This window comes from Plectropomus leopardus, chromosome 14, assembly GCF_008729295.1.
Source record: "Plectropomus leopardus isolate mb chromosome 14, YSFRI_Pleo_2.0, whole genome shotgun sequence".
NCBI lineage: Eukaryota > Metazoa > Chordata > Actinopteri > Perciformes > Serranidae > Plectropomus > Plectropomus leopardus.
The window spans coordinates 8,964,574-8,988,239 of record NC_056476.1 but is presented as its reverse complement, the minus strand read 5'-3'; the positions used below and the strand labels follow the sequence as shown (position 1 = coordinate 8,988,239).

Below are 23,666 nucleotides of genomic sequence, written 5' to 3'. Positions count from 1 at the left end.
GTTTGGGTTAGGGTTAGCCATTGTGCTTATCCAAGTCTCACTGAACGAGGTGTGTAGTTTTGAAGTTTTGCCGTTTGAGTTGTTACAGCAAGAAAGTAACAAACAGACCAGATCAAACAAAAGCTTAAGAAAAACCTTTAATTTCTTTGTCAAACAATTATAATAATAAGCTGAGCCTGTCAGCGGCAAAAACAAGCAATCTTATTGGACGTACATCATGGTGCGTCATTGCCTGGAAGATTGCATTGCAGCCTGTTTCACATTCACCCGGCAGCAGCGCTAATCCTGAATACCGGACTAATTTTAAACAGTGTTCTTCCCATTAGTCACTTAGACACAAAAACATGGGAAAATAGGATCCTGGCAGAAAACCACTGAAATTTCCCTTTAAAGTAAATTACTTTAAACAAGGTTTTTTTTTTTTTCGAAAGTGCTGTACATCACATTTGCACCTAAAGGCACAGCAGAAAATGCTCCCTTAGGAGTTATTGCTCTAATATATCACTGGAATTAATTGTGCCAAAACATTCAAATGCAGTCGAGGAGGCACTGCGGTTGTAATAGGCAATAACTCCAGTTATGTGCTTTTTTAAAAGTTTCACTGGGTCCACTTTGGTGTTTGTCACGTTTGATTGCCCACAGAATTTCTGAATAAATCCTTCCTCCTCCACTCAAAACAGCAGAGTGCTTCCCAATCCTATGGACTGGAACTCGTGCCTTTTACTCAAAGCCTCATATCATCTTATCTCCTCAGAATCACATCACACAGCTCCCACATCTGCCTCCTCCATCCACTCTAATTTGCTTTCTCTCCTAACAGCACCAACTCCAAATACAACTTCTACAACGCTCCGGCTCGCTCTTATTATTATACTCACGTCCCCACTCTTGAAGTAATTCTACCGCTGTGCTCATTGTGAGTCGCTCTGGATAAGAGCGCCGGCTAAACGCCTCAAATGTAAATGAAATTGTAAAAGAATCTCTCTAAAAGTCAAGCAAGTTAGCCGTAATTGTCAGTGCAAGAGAAATAATAAAGTAACGCTGGTACGAAACAGCTGACACAGCTGTGGGATGTACCGCTGATGATCATTATTACAATTAATTTGACAATGATATATTATGTAAGATTCTGCCTCTGGTTTTCTAACAAGCTGCATTCACTCGGAACATGACTTACAGCTTTTTGTACATAATGCACACCCAGTGGGCCTCATGCAGCAATATTCTCTATTATATTTTGTTCTTAATTTTCTGGTAAGACAAAATATAAGTGAAGTCAACTTCAGATGCACCAAATGGTCTTAACCATCCAAATTTGCTCTTACCTAGATGTGCTCAATGCTGAATCCCACTCGATCATTAGTCACCTATTAGTATAGGTAACGCCCCTAAACAGGTTTTGCTCCGTGTGCAAGGCAGCTTTTGTGCTGTGTGCAAAGGCTCTGGCACATGGCTAAGACTGGAGACATGACACCAAAAAATGCTGTACGAAGAACAGCAGTAGTGAAACTGATGAAAAATAAACTTAAAGTATGTATGCAGAAGCTTTAAATGTATGTTATGTAATAAATCATAATGTAATAAATCAAAATAATTAAAATGGAAAACAGGAAGTCCTCATATACACAGTATATATGAGGAGCTGGAACCATGAAATGTTTTTTTGTATGAAAAAATTATATACACGATTATAAAAATAGTTGGCAATTAATTTTCTGATAAGTCGACTAATTGTTTTAGCTGCACTTTATTATGGTTCACAGAATTTGACAGAATTTGTCAAGTAGGTATCTTATAATAGTAGTGGAGTAGAAGTAGAAGGCGACATGACATTGAAATACTCAAGTAAAAAATCCTCAGATTTGTACTTGAGTAAATGTACTTAGTTATATTCTAACACTGGTCAGCAGAGGGATGATCGGTAACTGAAATTACAATAATTGGAATCAGTGCATTAAGTATATAAGTATGTTTGTATGTTTTCAGCCCTGAGATTTAATAATCCAGTCATTATAATAATTCTGAAAATGTTTCTAAATTTGATTTGTAAGAAGTTCATGCAGTTTTTAAAAAAACGTATTTTCCTTGCGCAGGGTAACAAATTGTGGTCTGTGAAAATGAGATGTTTATCTCTCGTCTTGGTAAGAGCGCTCTTGACCACTCGTAAAATGTTTACTCATCTAAGAAAAGAGCAAAAATACGAAAACATTGATGAATCACAAAAACCAATGGATGCTAGCAAAATAAGAACAAATCGTGGATACGAGAAAAAATAAGAGAAAATTTGTTTGGATATCGTTTCTTGGATTAAGCCCAATGTTTCATTTTTGTGCCTTTCCCCTTTTTTAATGCATACTTTACTCTGCAACATAACATTAACATTTTGCCATACATTAATATTTAAAGAGTTGATGGCATAGATGGATCTTACCCAGAGCAATTTGAAATAAGAGCAGATATATTTTTACATGCTAATTCCTCCAGCTGCCCTCAGGCTCTTTTCTGATCTTCTATCGTCACATTTTAGGCTCTCGGGGCCCTTTGACGAAATATGCATGATGTTAGTTTCATTTCCTGACAGTAATATCCTGAATAACGCTCACACCTGTAGCCGGCACCTTCCTCCTATCTCAATTTCTCTGTGCCACCCGCCCGCCGCCGTCTCACCAACAGCCCCCACGCACTCTGCCACCATTACCTTTGTGGCCCCCCATTGAGTTCAAACGAAAAGGCCTATTTTCACTTGTCCCCTCACACACACTCCGAGCCCCTCTCAGGAGGATAAATACATACGCTGCATTAATTCATCCATGTCTTTGCAGACTTCAGTCAAATAGTTTTTTTTCTTACTCTCTTAAGGGACTCAAGGACTTTCAGCAGAGGGTCCCTCTGTTTACTTTGTACTCCCGGGTGGGATATTTCCATTTGAATGAGTGCCTGCGGGGTGCGGGGTGGGTTTAGATTTCTCATCTTCAGACAAACATGTCTGTGAGTGTGTACTCCAGACATTTTTCTATGCATACTGTATTCACCTGCATGCATTTACAGTGCATGTGCAGATTTAATTAATGTTTCTGGTGTGTGTGCACCTGCACTTCTGCATATGTTATACAGATGCTGAAAATATGTATGCATCTGTGCAAGAGATGAGCTTAGTGTGTAGTGCATACCTATCATCTCAGTTCAAAGAGGAAGTGCAAATCTTAAGTCATGTTAAGCTATGGGCTCTCTATGGGCTCTCTATATAAAAGCGGTCTCCCCCCTCAACCTTGCCTGGAGCGCTGATAGGATGAAAAATGGATAGAAGCCCCAAAGGAAGGAGGGGGAAGGTCCATCTGTGAGCTGCATTCAAGGACAACAGTGTTATCCATTTTGGAACAGTATGAAACAAGCCAGTGTTTTCAGTGGGGTTTGGAAATGTGGGCTTCTGGATGAACTGTGGATGCTACTGTTGTCTTGCCAAGCCAACTGTGATGTTGCAGATTAGATGCGAATCATTGACTCCTTGTTTGTTTCAGCACGGCTCTCCTCATTCAGAGGGAGAGATAATGAACAAATGTGACTGATTGTTTCTGATCAGTGTTGTGGTGAATTACTGCAGCAACAGGGATTGTTTTGCAGTGCTCTGGCACTCATAAAAGCTGCGTTTAATGTGATTTTATGTCATTCAGCCCGGAGGTGTTGGGGTTTGGCGATATCTATTAATCTCTGTTTTGTTTTCTCTTCTCCCTTTCTTCTCTCCCCTTTTTGTTCGCCCCTCCATCATTATGCCTCTACATCGGCGATAGCCGAGGCTGGAGGCATCATGTTTTTGGGTTCTCTGGCTAGCCGGCACATTTTTGTGAATGTGATATCTGAAGAACATCATGAGGGAATTTCTTCAGATTTGACACAAACATTTATTTGGACTCAACAATGAGCTGATTAGATTTTGGTGGTCAAAAACAGGGTTGAAAATAAACTTTTTTTGTCCACCTGCCACTGTGGCTGATGGGTACCAAAATCTACCAGCCACTTCATAGATTATCATAGCTTTTTTTGGCTGGTGAGTGAAGCAAATTTAGCAGCCACTTGCATATTTTACCAGCATTTGGCTTATTCTAATTTCCAACCCTACTCAAAGGTCAAGGTCCCTGTGACCTCATCTGTCTCATTCTTGTGAACACAATATCTCATGAAAACCTTGAGGATGGTGTTTTTTTCATTTCACATTTGGCACAAACATTCAAGTGGACTCAAGGATAATCTCATTTGATGGTCAAAGGTCAAGGTCACAGTGACCTACCATTCATCTCGTTATTGTGAAATCCATAACTCAAGAACACCTTGAGGGAACTTCCTTAGATTTATCACAAACATTTGAGTGGACTCAAGGATGAACTGTTTCGATTTTGTTGGTCAAAGGTCAAGGTAATGGTGACCTTGCATTCATCTGAAAACAATTTCTCAAGAACACATTGAGGGAATTTATTCAAATCTGACACAAACATTCACTTGGATTCAATAATGAGCTGATTAGAATTTAGTGTTGAAAGGTCAAGGTCACAGTGACCTTGCATCCATCCCATTTTCGTGGATGCGGTATCTGAAGATGGCCTTGAGGTAGTCTCCTCAAATTTGGCATAAATTGGACTTGGACTAAAAGAATAAACTGAGGTCAGAGGTCAAAGGTAAAGGTCACGGTGACCTCATACAACATGTTTTGGGCCATAACTCAAAGACCTTGGGTTTCCACCTTTAAATAGTGATTGTATAGATCTTTTATGCAGCAGGAGGGAAGATGTGTGAGAAGCACCCGTGTTTTCACAGACATGAATGTAAACTGTAAGCGTCACTGGACTGGTGCTCTGAGGGATTCAACCGCGTGACTTATATCTAGTTTTACTTTTATGATCCCACTAACTTTCTCTCTTCTCTTTTTTTGTCTTTCTCTCTCTTTTTTCTTTCAACTCCTCCCCATCCTCCTTCCTGTCCTCTCTGATAGAACCGATACCATCTGCAGATGTCGGCCCGTGTGCCTCCGTCCACCCTGGGCAGCCTGCTGCTGGCGGTCCTGCAGGGGAGAGAAGGAGACAGGGACAGAGGGAGCCGGGGGGAAGGCAGCTGGGGAGGAGCAGCTGTGATCTGCCCTGGATGGGAGGAAGGGGGTGACGGGTTGCTGTCTCACCTGCAGGCACACAGCGGTGCTAACTGGCATTTGTGGGACATCATCAACCTGACCCTCATCTCCGGAGGCGGGGACAGAAGGGGGGAGACCAGCGAGGAGAAGAAGGAGGATCAGAGGGAAGAGGAGGCTTTGAAGATCCTGTCCACTCGTTTCCTGCGCTCCCCCTCGCCCATCTCCTCCGTTCTCCTCTTGGGATCTGACCCCGAGTGTCTCTCCTCTGTCCTGCGAGCCGCACAGCGCCTCGCCCCAACACTACCAGCATTGCAATGGATCATGGGATACCCCTTGTCTCCAGATTCACTCCACACTCTAGGAGGTCCCCTTGGATTGTTAGCGTACGGAGAGGTGGGCCGCAAGCCAATCAGCTTCTACATCCGGGATGCTTTGCAGTTGATTGGCCGTGCGGTGGCTGCGGCGACTATGGTCAGGCCAGACCTGGCGCTGATTCAGAACATGGTGAATTGTTACAATAAACCAAACAGACACGAGCTGCCGTCTTCAGGACAATATCTGACCAGGTAAGCGCACACATGTTCTCTCTATGCACATTAAATAAAAAGGTCACTTCACCCAAGTTACAAAGAAGCATATGTTAGTGTTTACCTCCAGCAGTTTCTAGCTGAACCCTTTAAAATTTGGTTTGACATCACTTTTCTTGTGCTGTGTTCAAATGCGTCTCGCAAGCTACTTAACCCTTTGAAACCTGAGACAGTTTGTTTGATTTCTTTCAAAAACATGGGGGAGAAAGGCACTGACCAATCAGCAAGAAATGTCCCACAAATTGCAAGAAATCAGTAGAAGGTGACAAAGAAATTGACCTGAAAAGGCGGGAATTAGCGGAAAATTATCAAAAACTGGAGAAAAATGTGTGTGTGTGTGTGTGTGTGTGTTTTCACTTATTATCAGGTGATATTTTTATAACTTTTTTCTTGCTGGTTTTTGGGGCCATGTTGTTAAGTAGCCCATGGCCTTCTGCCAGTGGAAGAAATTATTCCAATCGTGTCCCTGTTACCCCTGAATACTGCACATCTTATTGTCAACACTTTTAGTATGACCTTTTTCTGTGACAGAATGCACTTTTCAAATATCTTGTGTATTTTAGGTCAACCAACAAAATTAAAAAGAGAAATATTAGTTTTGTGGCACTTTGCTAAAGGTCAGGAGGAGGTCAGTTCTAGAGCAGTACCCCGCAGCTGGTAGAGTTTGTTCGACAAAACTTCAGCAGAGTAGACGACAGAGAAACTTTTCCTCTTCCAAAAATTAAATATATTGCTTTAGGCAACATGGGAGAAGTAGTGGTCTGGTCAGCATGGGACCACAAATACTCTTTTTAACCCCTGCAGCCAATTGGCCGGCCAGCCTTAATGCCTCCTGGTCCCTTCAAAATGCTTCAAGCTTGGTCCCAAAAGTATACACATTTAAATTACCAAGTGATGTATGGAAGACGGTGACAAGCTGCAATTAAATTCCTCGGGTCACACCACTTAATGTCTGCGAGCTCGTTATCTTTCTGACTGACACTTTGGCATTTTTATGAGGAGTTGCTGGCTCCGCTTGTGGTACTGTACGCTCTGGTTGTTGCCCTTGCCTGTCCTCTGCACCGTGGGGGTGGCTCCTTCTGAATAGCGCTGTCATACTCGGGGTGGGGAGGAAGTCTTTATGGCATACAGATTCACAGACTGACACCAGAGAGTTTTGTCTGCTCGTCTTCGCCGTAGCTGCTGCTTCAATCCCTGCAGCGTTTAAAAGGGCCTCTGACAGCTTTCACAGGTTCTGTCAAGGTGCGGTCGGTGATAACGCGTGCACACACACATTTAAAAAAACATGTTGGAATACATATTAAACCAAAAATCACTTAAAGCAGAAAAAAATAATCCTCACATTTGTATACAGCAAACTGAAAAAAAACTTGCATGCATTACAACCCTTCTTAAGTGGCAGATACTGAGTGACGCACTGAAGCCCGACGCCGTAAACTCACTCCAGAGTTAAGTATCTCCGCTCTGCCGGTTGACTCAGATATTTTATAACGGTACACTGGATAAAACAGCATGTATCTAACTTCTGTGGTCATGTGGTACTGGTGAGAGAAGGATTTGTGGTTTGAGCCGGGCCCCACAGCAAATATTGAACACACACGGTGCCTGCCAGCTGAGAGTGATCATCAACACCACCCACATAATCACAAGCTGGATTTTCACAGCGTTGCCTCCTTCTGCAGTTAAGTTGAGCACTGGGATGCCAAAACAATTTGGCATGGAAGGCCAGAGGCTAAAACAAGTGGAGTGGGAGTTGGGTTACAAAGCAGTATTATCGGACATTCATTATTAAAGTTAGAACAAGTTGATTAAGTGTAATGTGATTGAATTGCACTCTGTGGTCCAGAAAAAACTATTTCAACAATTATTAGCTGGCTTGATTTAACAATGTGTACAGATAGTAATGGACCCCAAGTATGAAAGCTTATGGTATATGGTAATCAAATGACTTTTCAAGCAATTGCCATGAAATTAAGTATTCATGTTCTACTCTGAATAAATTGTATTATCTTTGCTGATCCCTTAATTCTTCCATGTAGCACCATCATCAGGTCAAATTTTTAACTAGTCTGATACTTTGGTTTATGATCAAATAGCCAAAAATAATTACATTCCCATCAGCCTCAATAACACCTTATGTTTAGGGCTAGTTAGTGAATCATAGCATGCGTACACACTATCGCTCCCATAACATGCCTGTGTCACCTTCACCTGAAAATAATGACGGCTACTGCGGGGGCTGCAATAGAAATAAACCTGTTTATGTTTTAAAAATCAGTCGCCGTGCTTCTTGGAATGTTACCACGAGAGGAGAAGTCGCGTAAAATCACTCAGTGGAAAAGCAGTCATTTCACGATTGTGTTTTATTAACATTTCAAAAATATTGCTTTAAGTTTTGTGCAAATCTGTAATGGAAGCCCGCCTAGTGTGAGCATATTAGAGTGCTGATGTTAGCAGAGCACCACTGTGCCTAAATGTTTGGCTGGACACTCAAAGTCTTGCCATACTTTGAACAATAAAGAAAACAATACGTAATGCTTTTAAACTGGCTCAAACTTCATCAGGACACCGGGGAAAGTCAATTCAATGGAGGGCCAATTAGGACAAAGTCTAGACTATCAGAATAGACTATTTATAATAGAGTCCTCCCCCAATATAGTGTCAGTGACCTTTGTTTCTGGCCTGTGAGAGGCTGATAAAACAGGTCGGTCTATCGCACTATTCATACCGGTCCAGTTAGACTTCATGCCCTCCAGTGTACTCCCCGATTCTTATCCGTCCCCTGCAACAGCCAGGCATGCCATCGCTCTGAGGGCCCTAACAAAGCTGAAGGAAGTAAGAGACTTCCACATGGAAAAGGCAATTAACAGCTCAATGCCCTAGAGACAGAGCGAGGAGGGCAGGGAGAGAGAGCGTACGTCTGGAGATATAAGAAAGAGACGAAGGTGTGGGGGAGGACAAGAGCGAAAAAAGCAAAGCGTTACTGTTTCAGATTCAAAGCGTTGGACCAATGAGGACAAAGCCACAATGAAAATATGAGAAACTAACCACTTTTGATGTTGTTCTTCCGAATGTCCAGAAATCAAAGGATCCCTCGGTGCTTATTCCCAAAAATACATTGCAGAGAAAGAGGACAAACAGATAGATGAAAGTCGGGGGAAGTAGGAAACAGCTGAAGGAAAATAGGAATAAAGTCAAAGAAAAGGAAGGAGAAACTTGTGTGGGAAAGAGTGCGCGGGAGGAGAAGAAAAAACAACAGAGAGAGGGCTGAGAAATAGATGGAGCGTTGTGGTTATCAGAGTGAGATCTGCCAGTCAGTGCCATCTCACTCGACACAGCTGCCACGCTGATTCCATCTCCCCCGAAGAGATTAAAACCATTGAAACAAGCAAGCTGCGTATCATCCCAGACAGACAGACAAAGACAGAGGGAGTAAACTTTCCCACAAAGTAAAAGAGATGGAGCGATAACGGAGTGAGACACATGCCTGGGACTCTCTTATAGAGTCATCATTTACCGGCCACTCTGCTGACATTTACTTTCTGAGTGTGTAAACTGGGGCCAGGTGTTAGTGAGAGGAACCCATCCTTCTCTGACACCACTTGGCCGACTTATCAACCCGACTTTGACATCCACAGTCATTCTTTAAATGCAGCCTCTGGCCCGATGCAACACAAACACAACCCGTAGCTAAAAGGCGGCGGTGCTTAAAAGCGCGTTGTACTTTTCACACCCTTGCTCTTATCTCTGTATTATCTCACACACTCCCTATCTTACACTCCCATCTCTGGGCACGGATCCAAAAATGTCAAAAAAACTGCGGGAAACGGGGGCGTTGCACTTCTCTGCCCAGATAGGAGATGTGAAGTGAAAGCCTATGGTTAATTTTTTTTGCGTCCAGCCACAGCCATTACAGTATAGTATATGAGTCTGGAGTGGGTTGGCTTGATGAATCTGCTGTCTATGGGATATGATGATTCAGCCGAACTATTACCATGAGTGATTTCAGCTCAAGGCAAGGCTAGCACTTCCGCTTTATGGTCACGGAGACAGAGGGAGCTGCTGATGAGGAAACATAAGTTAACGTGCAATGGGATGAGAATGACTTTCAAATCAGAGGCATTTTTAATCAGCTCTTTAGAGTTATAGCACGTGGAATGGGTTTATAAATTGATATTATGCTGCTGATGTAAATCGCAGTGTGAAGAAAGAGGGTAATCAAGAGGGGCGCAAGCAGAATACACAAAATTTTGCATACATTCACGTGTCGTATCACCCTCTGTGGGGTGCACACGGACGGGCTTTGGTCCAGCCAAGGCTTGGAGGTGAGTTTAATGACCCTCATGATCAATTTAATCTTTTCATTTTCCCTCGCATATCCCATATTTAATGGAAAAAGTTCTCCAGCTCACTTCTATGCTCATCAATTCAACATATAACTTTGGAAAGATGAGAAAGGGAGATAGAGAGAGGAGAGAATAAAACAAAGAGCAAAAGGGAAAAGCTATTTTTCTGCTCTGAGAAAGAGGCTACGGCTTTACCCTCCTATTCCATTAACAGGAAGGAAAACTTGCCATTTCTAGCCTTGACCCAGACGTAATCAACAGTCACTGCACGGTTCAACACGCACGTTGAATGCAGTGATCCCTGCATACTTTAACATTTAAACAACCCCCCCACCACCACCATATACAATGACCTCCTGACAATCCCCCACTAATCAAGACACGATCAAACAGTACTTGTATGCCTTCACATTGAGACATCACCTGACCATGTCCACATGATCAAATGCTAAGACGTGAGCTAACAATCCCTGTGTGGTTCAAGAGGCCAGGGCAGATTTATGTGCGAATGGGGATTGCTCTTCCTAATTTATTCCGCCGTGAAGACCAGTGTGGGGCCGCCAGGCAAGTGAGACGAATGGCAATGACTGTCTGTATGGACTGGCAGATAGGAGGAGACCCTCACTGCACTGCATTAACTTTTAATTATGACTTTCTGGGAGATGCAATTACCCATCTGAGACTAGACTTGCTTAAGCTCCACAACCAGACCATGACCGTCTGCACCATCATTTGAACTTTTTCCCCCCTTTTTTTTTCTACTTATTTCTTTTACATCTGGCCAGTTTAGTGGTGTGTATTACTGCAGGCTGTTTTTTAAAAACTGGATTTTACTTGTCTCTCTCTCTGTACATTTACATGCCAAGTATACAAGCACTGGGGAAGAATTGATTTATTGAAGGCACATTGCCACTCCGGTAGGTGGCAATGTGCCTCCTTTCAGCTAACTGCTAGTGGACCGTCTTCCAGTTAACTTATTACGTCACATACCAAACAAATTGAAAAGTGGCAAACAGGTTGCATGTCGAACAGTGATAACATGGATAAGTTTTCAGTGCTGTACATTTTGTACGTGCTCTACGCCACTGGTTCCCATCTGGTCCAGTCAGAGGGTCCAGATTTGTCTTTAGTCATTAGTTTAGAGGTCCATTCATCTTAAATGACCACTTATTTGATTTGATTTAACAAAATGTAATCAACACTTTGGCTGAGGACACAAAGAAACAAAACATGCTGTAAAAGATAAATAGAAACGACACTTCAAAAGAAAACTCTGTACCGGAAATTCACTGTACTTCAAAATAAAGTGTGTTTTGTTTTTTTACAAACTTGACTCAGTCCTGAACTGCTGGGAACCACTGCTCTACTCTTTGCTGTCTTTCTTCTACAAATTTATGCTGTTCGGTTAAAGTCTGGGGCAGGGAGTATGGAGCACGTGCAGGGCGCCTAGGCCAGTTCAGGTCCTATTGAGGCATAAACATGAAGGAATAAATCAACCTCCAACTACATTATCTAGGTGTGTGAGTCCAACTTTGAGAAATTCAACTTAGTACGATTTAGGTCGGACTATCATGTTTACATTTACTTCAAAAGTCCAGTTTTAGTTTGACTAACACAATAATTGTACTTTTTCTAGCATCGTAAACATTCTGACTTATTATCTGTTTGTCTCTGTGTTCTCAGGTTTCTCTCCAACACTTCCTTCACTGGGGCCACAGGCTTGATCCAGGTGGACGCTGGCCTCTCTCGGGTCCTCTCCTCCCAGCTCTTCCATGTCTGGAGCCTGAAGAGGGGTGCCCTCGGCCAGCCGGCCTGGGTGACTGTTGGCCAGTGGACCCGGGGCAGGCTGGAGCTCGAAGGCGGGGTCCTGGGACTGGTTGGAGGGTTCGGGAGCAGCCAGGGACAAGGTCTCGGAGCTGGGGTTAGGGGAGGGGACGGCCAGGGGGACGGTAATGCTGGAGAACGCTGGAGGCCCGGAGTTTCCGTTGAGGGACACCGCCTGAGGGTGGTGACACTGGTGGAACACCCGTTTGTCTTCACGCGGGAGGTGGACGAGGACGGATTGTGTCCAGCTGGTCAGCTCTGCCTGGACCCCAGAACCAACCGGTCCGACTTGATCCATAACCTCTTCAACCAGCTGCACAACCCAAACACTACAGTTGCAGACTGGGAGGGTATCGGTGAGTTCTGTTCCAGCATTTGTCCTTGAATATTGTAGTGGTGATGCACTGGTCTGTTGTTAAACTCCTGTAATATCGCTCAAAAAACACTTTAACTTGCGGGAGGCATCTGTTCTAATTTATGAAAACTCAAAGCTGCTCTTGCGTGCACTTTTAGATGTCTTGGCTTAGATCTCACTGCCGTATCACTGGCCACTTCTCCACTGCTACTCCTCAAGATTGAAGTGAATTTTAGAAGTAAAATCAATAAAGGATCACGGCTGGTCAGTCCATTTCAAAAATATACCAGGTGCAATGTCAAGGGCTTAGCTCTACAGCTGCAGCTCTGCTCCATGAAGAGAGATAAATGATTCAGGGATTCATGAAGAGGGATAAAGGCATTAAATCAATAAGAGATCAAGACTGCCATGTCAAAGAAATACCAGGTACCACATCTCTTACGAAGGAGACCATTGGCCACCTATACAGGCAGCCTGTTGTATAGCAGCAAAAACAAAGGCATCTTAACTTTGTTTGACTTGAATCTGCAGATGGCAAACGGGAGACAGCTAATCGAAATTTTTATCAAGGATGACATAGGAACTCACAAAATTCCATATTCTGACACTTGGGCAGAGCAAGTGCAGACCTTTGTGCCAAGTTCTGAGAGCAATTGGCATACTGTTGAATTTTCATCGACTGAGTTTGCAAAAAAGAGGTTTGCCAGAAATATCAAAATGGCAAAAACGTCGGAAAGTGTAAAAATGTATATTATAGCCTGTCCATCTTGCCTTTTCTTTACTTCCTTTACCAAGTTCAAGGGTTGTTATATTTTATTAGCCCAGGCTTAGTGTGAGTAATTTATTCTTACCTAAGGCACAGTGGTAATTGAAAACACATATGCACAAGTGTCCTTGTTTGAGTCCATGAATATTTTCCATGATCCACACTCAACAGAACAAATTCCCAGTAATGCAGCCCCTGCACTTCCATAGCATACATACCTCATTTATGAAGCAAATGTCAGACAAAAAAAACTGGGTATAAGGTTGGCATTTATTAGTGTGGATGTGAGCACTACAATCTCATCTCGCATCATGTCTCAGTGTAAATTTGAGTCAGCTGTGCAGCAAAGGGAAAGTCCAAGAATTGTTACGAGACCATATTCTGACGAACATCTAAGTATTTGCCACATATAATCAGCTAAAATATATAATAAATGTGAGAAAATAATATATTTTGTAACAGGTTGCATCGGTGAGCGCTCTCTCTCTCTCACAGCTGGCAGTGTGCTGACTGTGTGGGACCGACTGCAGACTGACTGAAGGCTGAACACCACTGCTGCCAGCTCTAATTCATCTGAAACTTTTATTTTAAATACTGACAAGCTAAAGTATATTTATATAATTAATCATTTAAAAGAAATGAATAAACTCTGCCACATTTTTTATTTTTAAATAGCAGCAGCCTAGGCATTACATTTTTGGCCAATTGCAGTGGCCCCCTGAGCAGGGAAATGCACCATGCCACACTGCAAAAACTTCCCAGGAATAACCCCGAGGATTGTGACAAAGGGCCCAAGGTGTCAACCTAGCCTACAAATTAGCCAGATCTAAGTCCTGTTGAGCACTTGTGTGACGTGGTGGTACACCAGAGGTCCCGTGTCCATGCCTCGACAGGTCAGAAGCCCGAACAAGGATCGGACTTGGCTCTGACCAGTCGAGGCATGGACTCTCCAGCACCAGTGCGCTGGCATAGAATCCTTTACGTCCTGTGGCTTGCTAAATGGGGTACTGGCACATCCTATAGAATCTATAGGATTAAGCATCTATAGTATAGATGCTCAATCGCATTCGGATCTGGTGAATTTGGAGGCCAGGTCGATGCCTAGAGCAGTGCTACTTTACTTTCTGCCTGTTGGCCAAATGTGGCCCTTGATAGAGTACCGTGTGGCCCCTCAGTTAACTTCTGATTCACAATGAAAAAAGACTGGCATTTTTTATTGCTTTCACTTAAATACAATGCCAGAGTGTATGAAAAGTACCAAAATAGAGCTTGTTTTTCAAAGGAGGTGCTAGGAGATGATCCCTGTACCCCACAACAGATGTTTTAAGTCCCAAATACCCTCGATTCCGCGTTCACCCAACCTGTGTGGGGATGCTGCGTCTGTCCCTTGGCCTCCTGTCATTTTGGAAGCGGCCCCCCGGGCAAAGCAAATTGAATATCCCTGGCCTAGGGTCTTGTTTGTTTTCATCAGCCCATTCTTGAGCAGTTTTGCTGTGTGGCATTGTGTATTGTGGGGCACCCACTGCCATCGAGGAGTACCAATACCATGTGGGTGGGTGGTGCGTGTCAAGAATGCCAGAACTTAATGTTTCCAAGCAGAACATTGCATTATAACAACTCAACTTCACCTGTTAGCGGCTTTAATGTTTTGGCTGATTGGTATGGATTTCTTTCACATTATCGTCACTTATTTTCTTTCAGAATTACCGGAGGACCTGAGAAAGTGCTGCTATGGGTACTGCATTGACTTGCTGGAGAAACTGGCAGAGGACATGGGTTTTACCTTTGACCTTTATATTGTGGGAGACGGGAAGTACGGCGCATTGAGCGGGACGGGACGGTGGACGGGACTGGTCGGGGACCTGCTGAGCGGAACCGCTGACATGGCTGTCACCTCCTTCTCCATCAACTCTGCCAGGAGCAGAGTCATCGATTTCACCTCGCCCTTCTACTCCACCAGCCTGGGCATTCTGGTACGATTGCTTGAAGTCATCATTAGTTTTATGGAGTTTTGAGTTTGTGTTTTAATGATTGTGGAAGGCACGGGGCATGTCCTGAAAATATACTGCATTGAGAGTCAGTAGCAGCGTTGCAGTCTTCTGTGTTTCTTTGATTTGTCAATCTCTCTCTCTCTCTCTCTCTGTCTGACACTCAGTATGATTTGACGATATGGTGTGCAACTGCTTAATTTCACCCTTATGTCCCGCTCACTCAGTCTTCTGGTGAGGAACGCAGGATCATTAGTTGTGAATAATTAGTTTGCTGAGTTTTTGGTGGACAATTACGAAGGTTCAAAATGAAAGGCAGTTTAGAGTGCATAATGAGTCTGAGAGGCAATTTGAAAGGCCGTCCTCTGACATGCTGCAGATACAGTATTCTTTGATTTGTTAACATCTCCCTCTGTGGCTGACAAACTGCAGTGCTTAATATGATCTGACAATACGGTTCCATATGAAAAAATGATTTCTTGCCCTTACGATATGATGAATAGCACAAATAAAAACAATGAATGCAATTTTATAAAAAGTAATTATGCCTAGGAGGGTTTAAGAGAAGTTTTCAGACAAGATCAGTGCCGGATCTAACACATTTAGAACCCTGGGCAAGCCCAGGACCCCCACACGCAGAAATTATTATTATATATTGATTGTAGTTATTACTAACAAAAACAAGCTAATAAGAAATCAACACAACAACTTGGCTAGCAAACAATAATAATATGTATGGCTGTACCCGACTCCAGCTTCTTTTTTGTTGTTGTTTTCCCCATATTATGTTTAAAAGTTTGAAGAGGGCTCAGTGGGACAATCAGACTGCATGACAGAGACATTCACATAATACAGTGAACAAGCTAATGTGCAAGCGATGGATCGAAAATGTGCACCAACATTTTTTTGCGGACACTGGGTATCAAGCAAAAGCCAGAGACTGTGTGGGATTAGGTTAGTGTGAGCTCTAAATTAACCACTTCTAAGCAGAAGGTGCCGCTGCCTGTATGTCTATAGTTCCATGTACCAAAGAATAATGTGAAAGTCAAGAGCAGCGCTGCCAGTCGCTGCCTTTTTATTTTTGCTTACTCATAGTCCTAATATGCCATGATTTTTAAAAAATCTAAAAACAGACAAACAAAAAACAAACCTTTTGATGCCGCTCTGCTGCCTTTAGGAAGGTGACAGGATCCTACAAACTGAGGGCGACCTATACAGCTCACCTGGTGGAGTGTGCGCTCATATAGGAGGCCTTTGCAGCAGCTGGGTTCAATCTTCACCCATGACCCTTTGCTGCATGTAATCACACCACTCTTTCCCACCTTTCCTGTCTATGCAGCTGTCCTACCAATTATCAGAATCAGGATACCTTTATTGTCATTGTACAGGTATATACAACAAAATTCATGTACACTACCTGAGTGGAGGTCAAACAGAATGAAAATAAAAGACTAGGATAAATACACGTAAACCTGGGCAGGAAAAGCTATATGGACCTGCTTGTATTGCACTTGCATCATAAAAAAAGAGAAAATTGCGCGTAAAATAAGTATGCAAAAGAGTATGCACAGGAATAAAAGTACAAGGCAAAAATCACCCCCCAAAAATGAGCATAAATGCAAAAATCTCCAAAAACAATTCTTAAAAACGCCTACAAACTGGAGGTTTAATTAAAATCACAATTTATCACAAAATACATGTAATTCTTGCAGAGAGACTCCATCAAACCCTTTTTTGCACATTTTTCTCTTTTTGACCTACCAGGTTCGGAGCCGGGACACTGCAGCCCCTATCGGAGCCTTCATGTGGCCTCTTCATTGGTCCATGTGGGTTGGTATTTTCGTCACGCTGCACCTCACCGCTCTCTTCCTCACCTTGTACGAGTGGAACAGCCCCTTCGGCATGACGCCCCACGGCAGGAACAGGCTGCGCGTGTTCTCCTACTCCTCCGCCCTCAATCTCTGCTACGCCATACTGTTTGGACGTACTGTCGCCACCAAGGTAAAGTAGCTCCCCTCTGCGTGATAAATAGGCATCATGCAGGGTGGGGCGGGGAGTAGAAATTGCCAAGAAAAGGAAAGGGGGAGGGGATGTGCATTATTATTAAGAGTACACCAACAGTGAGGGTGAGTCGAAAGAGGAAGTTGGAGGGGGGAAGGAAGAAAGATGATAGAAATGGCCAGGGAGGGGGAAAGATTGATAGAGGAGAGGTTAAGAAGGTAGGCAGTGATGAAGTAGAGAGGTACAGGGAGGATAATGCACATACTGGGAGGGAGAGGGGAAAGGGTAAGTGGGCCGACAGAGATTGAAGGAGTTATGGCGATGGATGAAGGTGGAAAAAGCGGGAGCGAGTCGAGGTTAACTCCCCAAAGTAGTCAGACTCAAAGTTGAAGACAAGAAGGTAGGGGAGAAGAAGGCCATGGGGGGTGGAAAGGTAAGAGTGCAAAGCAGGAAATGGGCTTCAAAAAGAAGGTAATAAGAAGGTTGACGCAAAGATGGCGAGACAGGGTTTAAAGGGTAAGTGGGCAAGCTGCGAAAGGCATCAGAATGAGGGTGACACGGAGGTGGGCGGGCAGCGAATGATGTGAAGGGGAGAGGGCACGTGGGTGGGCACAGTTGGAAAGCCAGTATGAGAGAGTAATGTGATCAGTGAAGACAAATCTGTCCACTTAAAGATATGTAGCAAGAAGAAAAACTGTGGTTAAAAAAAAAACTCCCCTTATTTTCATGTAATTTTTTGTATAAAAACATAAAAAAGATTGAATGTACCTTTGACGTAACAGCATTCTTCAGAGACCTGTCATATTTGACGGATGGCTTCACACCGCCACACACACACACCCGACCACGACGTCGATGAAAAACTGTCCTCTGCTTTCTTTGTTTTTTAAACAGCAGCACATGGTGCCAAAATCCATCATTATGAAAAGTTATGCTTGCTCTTCAAATTTTCATGCAGCACATTCTGATAAATACCTGAAACACCATTTGCCTAAATTATTCCTGTATCTCCTCTGAGTGAGTATGCACACCATTATAATACTTCTTCATTCGCACATTGTCCCTAAAGGAACCAGTGCAATTCACTTGTGTGGAACAGAGGCCAAGTGATTAGAGAGACCTTCCCATAATTGAAAGGTCAAAGATTTGATCCTGGCAACTGGCAATGTGTCAGTTAACAGGTTTTTGTCTATTAGCAGCTGTCTGACCTGTTAAAATGCCCTTGAGCAACGCTCTGAACCTTTGCATGCTGGGTCAGAGCCAAAAAGTCACATTTATTTGGGCTGTGGGGAGGACAGTGGGCAAGTAAATCGATTGCTGAATGGCTAATAATAGCTTATTTCCCCAGAGTCACCTTTATTGTAGCGTTTGGATTTAATTCGATTTGAGCCATTTTGAAAGTCCTCCAAATGAATAAATCAAATAAAGAACCTATTTTTGTTCTATTTAAGACAAAAGAGAAAAAATGCAAGAAATAGAGTTTTCCTTAAAAAGTTGCATGCGAAGCTACTAGCTTACTATCTATTATACAGTCTAAACTGAGCGTTACTTCCACAGCCAAGGAGTGTATTATTAATTAACAGTTTGTGGCATTTTAGGTTATGTATTTTTTTTTTAATGTGTTTAAGACTTGCACATTCACTGTGAGGCATTTACCTACTATGTGGAAGCTAGCCCTGGATACTAGCAGAGGGTAACATCGCAGCTGTGTAGGTTCAGCCCCAAATCATGAATACGTATTTTTCCTCTGACCTGTTAGTGCTATTTATCAATTTAGATTGTGTCTGTGTGAGTTGCCAAGTGTTGGAAATATGGGCCGCAGAGAAAGCACACAAAAAGAAATTAAATTTGAAAGAACCTTTTTAAATCATGACCCAGTTACTCAAAATAATCCACAGACCTTGTTCTGAGCTGTTTCATTTAGGAACTATTTTCTTTCAACCCAGGCAGGACACCAGGGCAAGGAGGTGCTATAACCATGTCAAAATTTTGCGTAGCCCCCATTTAAGCCCGCTCATACATTTTCATATTTTTATATTATATTTCATATAAAAATTAATAACCAATTCCTGGCGTCTTGTATCTGTGTGCACAGCTTACAGGTGCAGGCTAAAGGCGTTGCACTTCTTGTTATGGCTGCACTTTGGTTGTTATTAATAATTCATTTCTGACTTTGTGATGGCCATTTCATCTGAAACATTGTAACCAAATTCCCAGTTGTTTGATTATACATATGGAATTAATTCACTTCTTCTTCTTCTTTTAACATTTTGGATACATGTGTTGTTATTAACTGAGGCTGCATGGGCTCTGTCCAGTGCTGAAATCTTCCACCTTAGCACGTGTTTTGTCATCACCTTATGGTCACTTTTTTTGGCCTATGGCTATTTTGTTGAATATTCTTTGGCCAGTTTTAATTAAAAACTACATTTATATCGAATGGGCTGCGTGCAATAGCTGCATTTACTGAAAAAACAAACAACGACCCCTCTGTTATAAAGTAACTCTGAAGTCATGGAAATAATTTTGTGTGTTGGTCAAGCCTCCCCTTACAACTGGGACTGAAAAATCCTGACACAGGCCATGTTTTTACCAAACTGTGCCTGCTAAACAAATCACCACATTGAAGGAAGCATGCATAACGTTAGCTCATCTATCACTACTGAGCTAACAAACATTACTTCTCTGCTGAGAAAGATGGCGTTAACGAGCCTCTCATCCACAGATGCAGACATCTCTCTGGCTGATATCTCCGACATTCAGAGACCGAAACAGTATAGAGTGATAAATAGCACTTCAGGTGGAAGAGGGATCCCTCCTCAGCCGCTCTTCCTGAGGTTTCTTCCATTTTTTTTACCCCCGTTACAGGGTTTTTGGGGGGGAGTTTATCCTTAGGCGATGTGAGGGTCTGTAAAGCCCTTTGAGGCAAACTGTGTTTTAAATGAGATTTAATTGAAATATATACAATTTTGATTTTGCGATCAATTGCACATTGTAACACTTAAGCAAACCCAGCCAATGTTACCTGATAGTTTTAAGTTTGCCAAACATACCAGTGAGTCGTCATCATTACGCCGTTTCTCTCCTAATTGTTAAAGTTAAAGCCCATTGTGTTAATAGTGTGTAAGCTAAACTGTCAAACAGTGTTGTGTTAGAATGGGATGATAGTCTGATCTTACTTTTTTCCTGAAAATGAACCGCACTAGACGGCTGGAAAGATGTCAGTTGTAGACAGTGTCTTCATCCAGCTCATGGGACTAATGTTAGCTTAATTAGCGAGCTACCACTGATGAAATCTGCCAGCAACAGTTGTCATTTCAGCTTTTGAAATTCACTGTTACAGACAAGAAATTAGGAGCCTGTTTTTGTCTAGCCTGGTCCACATTTCTTCTCCCCAAAAACAATACTACTAAAGAATATCCCCTCGTATTGTGCACGCCCCTTCTCCCTTTTCAATTCACCCACTAATTATGCAAAGAGTTGAAAACATACCGAACACCTCGGTAATAATGGGTTACAACCTTGTTTGTATAATTAATGCCTCATTAATCCCAAGCCTTTAAAACACTAGAAATTCATCTCCTTTTTTCAGTTAAGTGGATTTTAATTGGAGGAATAAATAAATGATCACAGTGTTCAGGTGGATTCATTCCCCTAGGCAGGCAATTTCATGGAAAGATATTTCTGATGTGCCTCAGAAACAGTCACACTTTGTTATATTTTTTTTCCTCCTCTGCGATAGCTCCTCTTCGGGTCTGTTTTGATTAACTTGATTACGCATACTCTGGGTTAAATTGTTATTTTTAAGGAGGATGAGAGTGAGAGGGAGGCAGGTTGAGAGCCTCGGGAGGCTCTGCGTTTCCGCACACATTTGTTTTTTCAATCGTAACACAACCCCTGTAGAATTTTTGTTATCTGAGTTTCCTCCTTGTTGTCAGTCTGTTTCATTTCTGTCTTGACACCATGACATTCAGTTTTTAGCCTGGTTATTTTTAGATCTCCTATTTTTTTTCTCCTTTTTTTGATCTGCTAATTATTTTAATAATTAGACAAAGACAAACAATCTCTCTTTGCGTGCATCTCCATTCTGCAGACTCCTAAATGCTGGACCGGGCGCTTCCTGATGAACCTTTGGGCCATCTTCTGCTTACTGGTGCTGTCTAGCTACACCGCCAACCTCGCTGCAGTCATGGTCGGGGAGAAGACCTTCGAGCAGGTCTCGGGAATACATGACGACAAGGTCAGACTGAATGCAAGGACACAAACTTGCAGCTGCATGCATGTCAGCGCCCCACACACATATACAGACCCACATGTATACACAAACTAATCTGACACAAGGACGGGCTAATGAGTATAGAGTGGAATTATTTGTTAAGGATTATCACTTTCCATATCCCTAAAGCCTGTAGGGAGTTCAGGGCTTCACTGAGTTTGATATGCACCCCATCATGATATCCACCCTCCTTTCTCTCCTTTTTTATCACCTCGACCACCACTTATGTCTCCCTGTGTCCTCAGCTTCACCATCCGTCTCTGGGCTTCCGTTTCGGGACAGTGAGGGAGAGCAGCGCCGAGGATTACATGAAGAAGAGCTTTCCGGAGATGCACGACTATATGAGACGCTTCAATCAGCCCACCACCCCAGACGGCGTACATATGTTGAAGTAAGTACATGTGCTGAAGCAAGACATGCGCACAATGTACATTTGTTGTTTAAAAAAAAAATCTAATTTAAACGCTTCATTAAAATGCAACTCAGATCTATATAATCCAGTCACGTTTACATTTGTTATCTGCGGTTGTCTGTATTCTGTGCACTTATTTTCCACGCGCACTGTGCATAACAATTCTGTCTCTTGACGACAAAAGCGAACGTGGCAGATTTTCAGCCATTGGAGGCTATTTTAACACAGAACTTGCTGTATACATCAGAAAATCATCCCTTAAAATAGAATTCTCATGTGCAGTTTCTCATATATCCCACAGAAAAATGTTAGTTCCCCCTCCATTAAAAAGTTTATGCCTACTAAAAATGTCTGACCTTGACTATACAGACTTATCTGTGCAAAGTTTGTCACTTGAGAGGTTTTTTTTTTTTTACATTCCTCTGCTGAACGGGCAATGTCTGTTCCCTGAAATATGAGTTTCAAACGTACGCCAGGCAAGTTAGTTTAGGTACGTCACTAACGCACGCTGGTGTATGAAGTACCTGAAAGGCATACTTGAGTAAAAGTACAGATATCCTACCAGAAAATGACTTTGGTAGAGGTTAATGTCACCTGTTAGAATATTTATCAAAAGTAATTTATTGTATTAAATTTATTTAAGTATTGAAAGTAAAAGCGCAAGTAAATGCTGTTAATTAAAAATGAGAAGATTTTTTAAATTATAAAGCTTATTTCTTGTTATTTTCTCCGAGCATGCACCACCTTAAACTGGAGTAGTGTACATTTCACTTGAAGAAAAATGTGGTCTTTTATACGTTTTAACAAATGTAAAGAACAAAATTTTGTTTATTTTCCTTTCTATCCTTCATTCATCTGTTCATCCCCTCCTCCTACCTTCCTGATTTTGTAGTAAGTAACCAAAATACTTTGGGGAAATGTAGTGGAGTAAATGTGAAAGTTGACAGAAATATAAAAGCTCATGTAAAGTACAGATATTCCCCAAAAATACAAAGTACTGTAGCAAAGTATTATTATTCAGTGACATTCTACCATTGCTAATACAAAAGCCAGTCACTGTTTAATACGGGAAACGATAGAGGAACAGACTTCGACACATCGCCGGCAAAGAAACCTGAAAGTTTACCTGAGCGAGCTTTAGCATGGGGAAAGTTTTGACAGCAAACATGATAGAGGATGCAGTTTTTGGATGTAAACTGGGCCCTGGAGCTTCCTTCTGCTATTTACCAAAAGGCATTGTAGCAGATATTATTTTTTATGATTCACAAACACTAACACTGTCTCAGCTGCTGTCAGTTACAATCTAACAAGCAAACAACCATAAATAAAAGATGCTTGCTACTCTTACTATTCTGATATGTCTGCTAGTTGCCAGTTTTGGTACAGAAAAAACGTTAATCTGAGTCTGAGGACGCTTAAACATGTATCATCGTCACCTAACTGGACGTGAGTGCTGTCCACACTGAATCCGTCAAATATGGCCCTCAAACTCTTTACCATTTACCTATCAGATGTACTCAGGAACATAACCACTGTTGTTGCTGCCTACTGTATCATACTACCATCTCCAATTTTAAGAACAAGCTAGCTTGCTGGCATCCCGCACAAAGCAACGAAATTTTGCACAGACAATTTTTGTATTAAACCCATGAACCAGCTGTTTCCAGTCCTTTGTGACGCTATCAACTCAAGCAACAAGAATAGGATAGAAACAGGGTGTATGATAAAATTCTTGCCCAAAATGGCACTGCACATCGTCAGGACAGTCTAACAGGAAATAGAGTAATCGAATGGAGTCAGGTCACGGTGAATGGCTGAATCTCTTCAACATTTCCTCTAAAGCAAAAGCAAGCGCTAAAGCAAATTTAAAGAGTAATGATGTGTTCACACTACGAGTGACAGCAGCAGGCTAGGATTCATTTCTAATGGTAACCAATGAAATGAAGCTAAAAAACTGACACCCGACACTTTTTTCAGCACCTCACAGATACG

The 23,666-nt window shown here is 42.3% G+C and overlaps 1 protein-coding gene across 1 annotated transcript in view; it reads left to right on the top strand.

Moving 5' to 3' along the window:
* Positions 1-23,666, top strand: part of LOC121954046 (glutamate receptor ionotropic, NMDA 3B-like) — a 103,450-nt gene that overhangs the window by 51,163 nt on the left and 28,621 nt on the right. Inside the window, exons 2-7 of the mRNA XM_042501367.1 lie at positions 4,985-5,685; positions 11,736-12,232; positions 14,699-14,970; positions 16,750-16,986; positions 21,080-21,226; positions 21,508-21,653. Of these exons, the coding sequence (XP_042357301.1) occupies positions 4,985-5,685; positions 11,736-12,232; positions 14,699-14,970; positions 16,750-16,986; positions 21,080-21,226; positions 21,508-21,653 (2,000 nt within the window). The remainder of the gene's footprint in view (positions 1-4,984; positions 5,686-11,735; positions 12,233-14,698; positions 14,971-16,749; positions 16,987-21,079; positions 21,227-21,507; positions 21,654-23,666) is intronic.